Source organism: Rhamphochromis longiceps, linkage group LG6 (assembly GCF_057381845.1).
Source record: "Rhamphochromis longiceps isolate RC_006_pf linkage group LG6, R_longiceps_female_GT1.1, whole genome shotgun sequence".
Lineage (NCBI taxonomy): Eukaryota > Metazoa > Chordata > Actinopteri > Cichliformes > Cichlidae > Rhamphochromis > Rhamphochromis longiceps.
The window spans coordinates 13,590,228-13,601,182 of record NC_140562.1 but is presented as its reverse complement, the minus strand read 5'-3'; the positions used below and the strand labels follow the sequence as shown (position 1 = coordinate 13,601,182).

Below are 10,955 nucleotides of genomic sequence, written 5' to 3'. Positions count from 1 at the left end.
CACTTGTTGCTTTGCTCTAAAAAGTTCCAAGGGAATGAAGAAAAAGAAAAAAAAAAGCAGGGAAAATGGTTAAAGAAGTGGTTTTTATTAAAGTTTCTAATAACAACTAATCTTTTTGCAACTGCAGTTATTGCCATCTCATGGCACTTCTGCATTGGCCTAATTTTTCAGACACAGAGGCTACGTCCATGTTTGGTACCATGTATGCCCACAGCTGAATATGAACAAGAACGTGAACAAGGCTCAACAACACCCACATGCCACATGTCAATAATTCCTAATTAGAGTTTAAATTAGCATGTTATATAAAAGGCTACTCCCTGTACAGCTGCTGCGAAGGAGGAAATGAAAAAAACAACACAATTTTTTGCACCAGGCTGAATAAACCTGCTTCTGCTATAAAGCTGAGTTGATTTTTTGGAGCGAGCAATTCATTTTCAATTCAGATTTATTTACATAGCACCAATTTCCAATAACAGTCACCTCAAGGTCATTTATACTGTAAGGTAAAGACCCCACAGTCTTCTGAAGAAAACCCTAATAACTAAACTTTGTGACTGTGGGAAGGAAAAAACTCCCTTTTGACAAGAAAAACTCTCGGATCAGAAAGAGGCAGCCGTCCATCCCGACAGTTGGGTGGCTGTGGCTCAGGAGTTTAAAGCAGGCTGCCTGCTAACCAGAAGGTTGGTGGTTCGACCCTTGTCTAACCCCAAGTTACACCAGAGTATGGATTTGTGTCAATGTTAAATAGAAACTACTTACGTTAAAAAAAAAAATGAATGAGGTGAGTTGTATATAAAAAAAGTGCTCAGTTAGAATAGAAAAGTGCCATATACCATGAGGGGAAACAAGAGAAGATAGAGAAGAGAATGAAAAAGAGAGGATGGGGGCAAAAGCCCCCATATCAGATGCACAATAGTTTCCTGTGGATGGATTATTGTGGGATGTTTGGTTTTCAACATCAAACCATGCTTGTATACAACAATGGCCATTTGAGGCAAACAAGCACAACCAGCCAAATCTGTGAGAACAAGACAGGGAAAAATTGCTTCTCTTTCTGTCTGAACACACTTTTTGCCACATTTGTGCTGATGCTGGCTCCTCGACATGGAGATTTAAGGACATATTTCGAGAGTCATCAGCCAATCACTCAGATGGATAATTAGTCAATCACTCAGATGAATCATCTAAGCAGCAAATATTGTTTTTCATTGTTAATTTCTGATTCTTGGCTCCATCTTTCTGTTGATGTCGCCTCTGTCACAGCTTGTTAGCAGAGTCACATGGAGCATTCCTTTCCTCTCCCCAACAGTCTGCTTCCCCAGCTGTTGAATTATAGATACCTTATTACCTCTGTGTAAGGGCGGCATTTTATTATGAAAAACCTTATGTGACACACTACCAACCAGCGACAAGTCTAACACGAGTTTTTACATTTAATCTTACAGCCTCTCAGAATCTTTCTGCACATTTTTTTTCTCATTTCATTCAGGACAGACTTGGCAGGGAGGCGAGCGCCAGTCTTTCTCGTGACTACAGAAAAAAAAAAGATTACAGATGGATTTTATTGTCACTGCAACTCATGGCTTCATTGTCATGAGCCCTGCAGTCATGCAGCTCTTACAGATCCTCTCATAATTGTACAATTAAGTAGTTATTCACCTTTACTTGCTTTGCTTTAAAAACCTAGGCTCCACTATCCAAACTACTTTTACTTTCTTTTTCTTGGCCTCATCTCATACTTAACATAAAATATTTACAGTGTGTTTTCCCCTTGTGATAAATAATTTCCTCAAGGTCTTTATATCACCAGCTTTTCTCTTGACATAGTTTCAACACACCGTTTGTCAAAAACATCTCCTTCTTTCCTTTACTTTGACATTCTCATTTCAGCGTACCCACCAGCCCTCTGGCACCTTTTTTGTGATTTTCTCACCTGGGTATGCAGTGCTTGCTTTCTGCCACTCAGTGTATTTTTGAAGCTGTTTCACATGTGATTGAAGTGTGAAACAGCTGAGGAGGGTAGCTGTAGCTAAGGAGATGGAGCAGAAGATTCATGGTTCGATCCCTGGCATGTCAAGTACTATATCCTTGGGGAAGATACTGAACCCCAGGTTGCCACCAGAGCATCCATTGGAGTGTGGATGTTAGGTTAGGATCACTTAGGCATAGTTGGGGGAGGGGAAAAAAGAAAAGTGTGGGTGAATGAGGCTTGGAGTAAGAAAGTACTTTGAGTGCTCAAGTTGTGTAGAAAAATACTATATTAGTACAAGTGTTTTATACCACTCAGCATTTATTTTAATAAGTTCTTGATGATTTTGAATGTAACTAATCCAAATACATATAAAAAAGTAAAGGCCAGCCTTGCTATTGTTGTTTTCATATGCAAATTTGCGAACATAAGTCAGGCTGTCATGTTCTTTTCAGAGAGAAGAGGCTTTTTCCTGGCAACGCTTCCCAGAAGCCAAACATGCTGTCATGAACTTTCACATGCTATCTGAGATCTGGAGAGTCTGAGATGTAGCTCTTGGGTTTCTTCCAGTTTCTACTACATTGAGTTGCCTGATATTGGGGGGAATTTTAAACTCCTGGGAAGATTGTGGGACATCGTGGCTCAAGAGTTTGCAGTTCGTCTTGTAATCAGAAGGTTGCCGGTTCGAGCCCCGGCTCCAACAGTCTTTGTTGTCTTGGGCAAGACACTTCTGGTCAAAGTGCCTGGTGGCACCAGTATCCGGCAGCCTCGCCTCTGTCATTGCACAAATAGTGCACCCCAGGGCAGCTGTGACTACAATATAGCGTGAATGAATGGGTAGATGACTGAATGTAGTGTAAAGTGCTTTGGCTAAGTAAAGCGCAGGTCATTAACCATTTAACATAAAGCCATCAAACACTGGAATGTTCCACAGACAGCCAAAAGTTCTGCTTTCTGATGAGCTCTTAATCAGCTGCTTTTGATTAGCAGCTGCTGGTTTCCAAGGGTAAGTAAGGGTGAGTTTATTTTTCTACATGGCTGAATTGAATCGTGTGAAAACTTTTTTTTTTTTTACATAACTGTATCATATTTAGATGGGATGGTTGAGTGCTAAGTTATCAATCGATGCTAACATGCTTGGGTAGCAATGTGCATCCTCATTTGGATATAAATGTGCACTCTTTAGGAACAGTTAGCTATAAATTAATGTTATCTAGAAAAGGAAATAGAATGGTGTAATTTCAGATCAACCTTAAGCGCAAAATTTGTGGAAGAATTGTACCACAGAGCCACACTATGTGTCAGAAAACATCCTAAAAATGTTAACATGTTACACCTGGGTAAGCACATATCTGTCAGTAATAGCAATAGTGGCCACGCCCCCAATAATGCAAACTTTAGTAAAATTTTGAGACAACTTAAACAGGTGAGCTAAAAAAAACAAACCTTCTCACAGACTTGCTATAAAGTGGAAATTGTATTGTAATTTCTTATACGTGTGTATTAAAGCTAAGCAGTTTAACATGGGTGAGTCTGTGGGGGGCTGAATGGTCCTGCCAGCCTCAAGTGGCCATTGAGGGAACTGCAATTTATGTTGCCTCTGCTTTATCTCCATTTGCCCACCCAATTTTCAGCCATGTGGGGTACAGATCACATAGTTTATATGCACCTTTTTTCTGATAAGCATGAAAACTTATTTTTAACCTGAATAATAATAAATGAATGAAACAACATGTGATATAGAGATAGGAGATGTGGTTAAGTAAAGACTGATCCTTAACTTTAAAAAAGAAAAACTTGAGATCTTTGAGAATCATAGTGACCAAATTCATTCTGTGGCTTTGAAGACTGTGTGCGTTGGTTAAAGGCTTCAAACAAAGAATGTAAACAGAGTCAGAATGTGCTGTCAAACTACACATATCAGGTGGTCAAACCGATGCTGTAACCCAAATGGGTCAATTAGGCTGATCAGAAATCCTGCCAAATCATGTCATAACATAATGCACTGCTGTGCAATTAGTTAATGGCTCGGTGTTTCTCTGAGCCAGGGCACTCCCTTTTCAGAGAAGTGGATAAAGAGGAGGTGATGTGAGGGTTGAAACGTCCCAGCAATTGGTTAACAGCATGCATTTTTCTCCAGGAATTAATCATAGAGACAAGAACAGAGGAGACCGTGAGAGTGGAAGGAGAGGAAGATTATCAAGTGATCTGATTGTTTTCTCTCTCTGGGATTGATTGATAATCCACTCTAATCCACAACAGAGTCGATTATTTATTTATTTTTTAAGATGCTCGGGTTGGTATTTCAGGTTGGATTATACCATAGAGTGTTTGAGGCTAAATGGACAACCAGCAAACGCACCTCTCACTGACAGACCGTGGAATTATTTATCTTTCAAAGCACTGTGGAGTTTTCTGAGCTTGGGTTTGGTTTTGTGTGCTTGTGGGTGCACGTATGTAGAGCAGACTGACGATTCTGGGTCAAATCAATCCACCTGGGGGATTCCTCGCACATGTTTCCAGCTGAATGTGGGTCAGAGACTGTCAGAGAGCTGATTAGGATGGATAAAAAAGGTTTTACCCATGCTCTGCCTGATTGACAGGAGAGTGGCCTAATTTAAAAGCAGTTATGCATGCAGGTAGATAGTGATGATAAGTGTGTTAGCTCAAGCTCTGTATCACAGTAAAAATCATTTATACTGGTCCAAATCAAGAGACCTTCTGTGTATTTTCCACTAAATGACAGAATTAGACACCTTTATAAAATTATTCTTAAGGTATATGTTATTATAACCATCTTGTATCAAAAAGCTGTTAATAATAGGTCCACCTTAACCAGTGTCAGTATTAAGAGTTCTCCTTTTTTTCTATATGTAATAAATGAATCAGAAGTAATTACACAGTTACATAGTATTTCTGTCGTTACATTTTTTTCCTTTTTTGTTTCCTTTTAATTTTCCTTGCATTTAATCTTCATTTTTTCAAATTTATTAAAAAAAGTACAGAAGAATAAAAACTTAATTTGGTTACGTTACCGTTCTCGGAAACGGGCGGATTGCTTTCCATTTGATCGACGGACTCTCAACCAATAAGAACTCAGCTCGGCAGAGCTAGGCGGGGCCCAACTCCACGGATATCGCTTGTTTAAAATGTCTCCTTAACAACCGAACTGGAAGTCAAACAGCAGAAGTTTTCGTGGGGCAAACGCTTCGTAAGTGACACATCTCCGGGTCACTGCGCATTTATCAAGTCTCGATAACGGACGGCAACCCATAACGGCGCGACGGTGGATCTAAATAAGGCGAGTTTTAGCTAGAAAACAACCAGTGCATCAAATGTTTGCTATGAAAACATGCTAAGCTAATTAGCCTGTTAGGGCTGCTAACCTGATAAGGCGCTGTCCCGTTAACAAACCTGCCGTGACGCGATACCTGTGGACACTGTTTAAGTGTGGAACCGCTTATTATTCTGGTGTGAACTACGATGTGAGACTTCTTGTCGTTAGCCAGTATAGGGCTAAACGATGTTAGCTAACTTCGTCCCCAACACAGGTCATGTTAGCCACAGATGTGAGCTTGCTGTGCAGGATAGCCACCACTCCTGATGAAGTGACACTTGGTGACACGCTCCGGGGACAGCATTTTTAACATGCACACACATGCTTTATTTGCAGGAGTCGGAATGGCCGGGACTGGCGAGGGAAAGAAAGAAGAGGCCGACTACAAGAGACTGCACAGCTTCCCTCTCATCAGGGTAGGAATGAAGTGACATTGTTCACCTAGGACCAGGACCAGGAGGTCCTGAGTGTGGATGAGACTTTTGTGATACTGCGAAATAAAAAGATTATGCAGGTGTGAGGCTGCTCTGGTTTAGTAGATGTAGTTGTGATGCATAAGCAGACTGTAAATGAGTGAAGGACACAGTCAACTTTATTTAATGTTAAGTTTAAAACAACTACTGCAGACTAAGATGGCTCAGATGAAAATTAGTGTTGCGACAGATCACAGTAAGTACCGTAAGGACTAATTCGTAGTTAAAAGTTGTAGGGTTAAACATGACTAATGCACCACCAGTTTAAAAAAAAAAGCTGATTAGCCTGTGACTGTATTTCCACCAATCACAATTCACCTGTGAAGCAAATCCTCATTAATGAGCAGTTTTGCAGTCAGTATTTTCACATCGAGGTCTGCCTTAACGACTCTGAAAGAAAGAGGCTGAAAATAAGTAGGAAAGTGGTGGTATGCACTCATAGTTCCACTCATCTTTGGGACCAAGAATCAATATGCCTGCACTCAAAAAATAATAATTTAGATGAAGATACCTGTTATGTAATCGCTAAGAACTTGATAAACTGATTTAGAAACCCTATCAAACCACCTATTCAGCAGCCATTAGTGTGAAAAAGTCATCTCACGCCCACGCACAAAGCTGCCTGTTTAGTTTATAGAATTAGAATAGAATAGAATAGAATTCAACTTTATTGTCATTGCACATGCACAGGTACAGGGCAACGAAATGCAGTTTGCATCCATCCAGAAGTGCTTAGTGATATAGATATATTACAATATATATTAGCAATAATATAGATATGTAAGTATATTACAGAAATGGGTCTATTATGTTATAATGTACACGGTATGAAGTATGTTGTGAATATTCTATAACTATAAGTATGTACAGGCTGTAGTGAGTACAAGCTATGTACAGGATATGAACAGGATATAAATATGAAAAACTATACAGAATATGAAATAAATAACTTTACAGGAATCTGAGATATACAGCTATACAGAAATGGGAACTATGCAAGTTGTAAACAGTTGTAGGGTTAAAAATTATCGTATGTACAGAATGATTGTTTACACAGGGCTATACAGTAGTGCAGTTATCAGACACTTCCCACTGGCAAAGTTTGCTGCAGGCTGACAGCAGCCCACTGCCATACATGCAGCATGCAGGGATGAGTGTAAAGGTGGCACACCTGTGTAAACTAAACTTCTAAAATTTTAGTTGGCAATTTAGAAACATCTCTTAAAAAGTTGTGCTGCACTGTCACTTAAGGACGCCTGTGTAGCCGGTGCAGTGCCATGAAGAAGTCCATTATCTGATGGTGACATTTGCGTCTCAATGACACAGAAACTGTAACACTCATGTAGGAGTTAGTTTACCGTATTTCCCGGACTACAAAGCGCACCTGAATATTAGCCGCACAAGCTAAAATCAGGGGAAAATCCTGTTTTGTACATACATTAGCCGCACCTGACCAAAAGCCGCAGGTGTTTCAATATTGACTTATCATATGTAAGAGAATATGCACAAAGCGAATTGTCAGGAAAGAGATGGCTGTTTGGAGACACACCCCTTTTATTAATATTTTGAAAATCAAGTTATGGGTACATATTTGCATAACCTTTTAGGGTATATGTACAAGTAGTGGTAATTACAAGTACAAAACATGTACTGTGCTTCATAAATGAGTAACAAATGTAGTACATAACAGTAACCTACAGCACACCAGAAAAATAGATTCGGACTACCTTTTAGGCTCAGGTGCAGTGACACGGCTTTAACAAGAAGAAAAGTCAGTCATTCACCACCATCTTCCTGCGCACTAAAACCACCAAAGTCCTCTTCTCCAGTGTCGGATACGAACAGGCTCAGGATGGCTTCGTCATCCACTCTCAGCTTCTTTCCTTCGTTGTCACTTTCAAAACCAAAGATAATCCTCATTGTCATTGTCAGTGTCGGAGTCGAACACCCTCTGAAGGGCCGTGGCGGTGTCCTCCTCTTCATCATGCAGCAGTCCAGCCCTTCGAAATCCGTTGGTGATCGTGGATGTTTGCACACTTTTCCACGCTGTCAGAATCCACCGGTGGAGTTGAGCACAACTTGCTTTTCGCAAGTTTATCGCCGCTCGTCATCCACGACTCCCGCTGAACGCATAGCGCTACTTTGAAGTTTGTTTTTCGCGCTACTTGTACGGCACTATGTTGCCTGGCGGATGGACATGTGACCAACATACCACTCTTGAACCCGATCCTTCCGCCAGGCAACGTAGTGCCGTACAACAGCGGAACAAACAAAACAAATCGTCTTACGATATCACAAAAATCATGGAAAATCTATAGAAAAGCCGCACCTGACTAAAAGCCGCAGGGTTCAAAGCTTGTGCAAAAAGTAGCGGCTTATAGCCCGACAATTACGGTAGTTATTACTGGGAACCTTCTTTTTCTCTTTCTGTGAGAAAACAAAAGAGCGCACACCAAACTTCACAATATTTGGTCGTTAAATACGTGCACGCTAGGCAACACAGCAGGCTCAGGTGTGGCTCACACAAGGTGTCGTATTCTCTAAGATTAGCAAACAGCTCCTAAGCACCAACTGCAAAATCAAGTCTGTAGCTATTGTGTCTTCACACATTTGATCAGTCAGAGCACGCTGACTAAACCAAGCATCACAGTGACAGACAGCGCTAGGGAAGAAGTAGCTCGCATGGCAAGTTGTCTGACCACATTGGGGGACGGTCAGAAAGGATGAAGGCAATGCAGTGTTGTTTCTAGCTGACTTGTTTATATTCATGTCATAGCTCTGTGTTTGTCCTCAGCACACAGACATGCCAGAGGAAATGAGGGTTGAGACCATGGAGCTGTGTGTTACAGCCTGTGAGAAGTATGCCACCAACAATGAGGTGTGTATATTTTGCTCTCAGTCTTGAGTAAAATATTGAGGATGCCTTTTCAAATTTCTCTTGTGTGTTGTGCTGATGGCCAGGGCTTCTGTTTTTCTTTTTTTTTTCTTTTTTCTTGCCGTCTTCCATAGAGTGCTGCAAAGATGATCAAGGAGTCCATGGATAAGAAATTTGGCAGCTCGTGGCACGTGGTCATTGGCGAAGGCTTCGGCTTTGAGGTCACACACGAGGTGAAGAATCTTCTTTACATGTTCTTCGGAGGAAGCCTGGCCGTCTGCGTGTGGAAGTGCTCGTAGCACCTTCTCTGACGTTCTCGCCGGGCTGGAAATGAACCACCAGCTACCATCCAGATGCTGGTTATACTTGTTTCGGCAGGTTAGGTCAGGTCGCTACCAGCCACTGAGGCAGGAACCGCGAAGTGCTCGTTGATTTTAAAAATTCAGCGAGAATAGAAGAAAGGGGGTTTTGATTGCGACTTTGGCTGGTGGGCCTAAAAATAGCGTCTCGCCTTGTCTGTCACCGGTCTGTTCCTCTCTGTTGTTAACCATCCATCTCTCCATTCAGTACATTAAATAAAAAAAAAAAAGGAAAGAGGCGAGAACATTTGTGAGCATGCATGTGCAAGCAAGTTCAACTTCTCCAACAATTACAGCCAGCCAGGGTCTCCAAAGTCCTTTACCCTCATTCCTCTGCAGGGAGTGTGTGTATGTGTGAGTGTTTTATGTTTGTGTGTGCTGGACACACACGTTTTTGTTTTTTCCTTCTTTTTAAGTAGCACCACGTCATCGCCGTGCTCAGCAGTTTGACAAGACTGCGCAACACTAAGCCGTCCACGCCGCCTGTAACTTTACACGTGTCTTTCTCTATCCAACTGCACTAGTGTTTAAATAAAATTTGTAAGATTTTTTTATGTGTACATATTTTGATGCAACTTGAAAACACTTCTTTTTAAGGACCAGTTCATCTTCTTACGATTAAAAAGGTTCTGAGTCTTCTGAGCCGAACACGGCACCCGACCTCACCTTTTCTCCTCGTTAAGGTGTTTGTTATTATCCCTAATAATATCATCACCCCACTGGGTGATAACAGCAGTGTGATTGTTTTCATGTTGATGCCAGTTTTAATGATCCTTTGTTGGATCATTACGCGTGAAGTGACCTGATTGTATAATAAACTGAAATGTGTAAAACAGAGCCCGACATCTGCCTCTGTTTTGTTCTTTGCTGTTTCTGCGAGCTTCGTTACAGTTACCACACAGCATGCTGCAAACTTCGGGCTCACGTTTCTGATTAAATGCAATTCATGAAAAGGAGGTTTTTGTGACAGATTGAGAGCAAATTGGAACCGTTTGTCCTTGAAATGTAGTCAAGCAATTATACTGACATGAGTGATTGCATCCAGCACAGGAAATGTCATTTCTCTCATGTATCAGTACAAGTGAATATGAATGAATAAAGAAAATATATGCTTCACACAGAGGAATAAAATGGTGCCAGCTGCTTCTGCTTGGCTTTCTAAGAATAGAGAAATACAAAAAGGAGGAAAAAAGCTTTAAAAAAAACAAGATGCCAAGGCTTTATGTTCATATGGAAAAAGGAAAACATCAATGTTGGAGCGATGGGGACTTGTCATGAGGGATGATGACGCCCGACTCAGTTTTTGTTGAAGCATTAGTCTGGTTTACAGTTTAAATATTATTTTCCACTAAAGGCAAAGGATGTGTTTGGTCAGACAAAAGTGAGATGACACAAAGTTAAACTGTCAATACCACACACACACACACACACACACACACACACACACACAGAGCACTTACATGAAACATTTCTCAGGCGCTACATGAAAGCTGAAAATGGCTTAAAAATTCAAGCTTGTGAGCACAGAGAGATAAGGTTTAAAGAATATTTGCTCTGGCCCGAAAACGACGTGTTTATATTCAACACGTAATAGCATGTTGAATATAAACACTGCTCTCATGCTAGTGTTAAACTCAGCCCTGAAGTGAAAGGTCCGGTGCTCTAAACCCATCAGCCACAAGATTAAAGGTGATATTTGCAACATTAATAACCTTGTTTCAATGATTTCCTAGGAGACCACAGGTCCTGACATTTATATGGGTGTTAGTGTTACACTTGGCACAAGCCTGACTAAGCCCACTGCAGTCCCTCACTGGACTCAAGAACCACAACAAACACTCTTAGGTGTTTACTTGGCCTCCAAAGAATTATCTTAAAGCTATTTTTAGATGTAAAACGCAGCTACTTACATATTTGAGACAAATTTCTGTGAGCTGGA

At 40.9% G+C, this 10,955-nt stretch overlaps 1 protein-coding gene across 1 annotated transcript; it reads left to right on the top strand.

The window, feature by feature from the left end:
- The first annotated feature begins 5,104 nt into the window (after nt 1-5,104).
- LOC146667625 (dynein axonemal light chain 4) lies at nt 5,105-9,853 on the top strand. The gene is made up of 4 exons (XM_085409296.1): nt 5,105-5,273; nt 5,646-5,725; nt 8,577-8,660; nt 8,792-9,853. Exons 2-4 carry the CDS (start codon nt 5,654-5,656, stop codon nt 8,954-8,956), a joined length of 321 nt encoding a protein of 106 aa, XP_085265422.1. The 5' UTR covers nt 5,105-5,273; nt 5,646-5,653; the 3' UTR covers nt 8,957-9,853.
- Nucleotides 9,854-10,955: the final 1,102 nt, after the last annotated feature.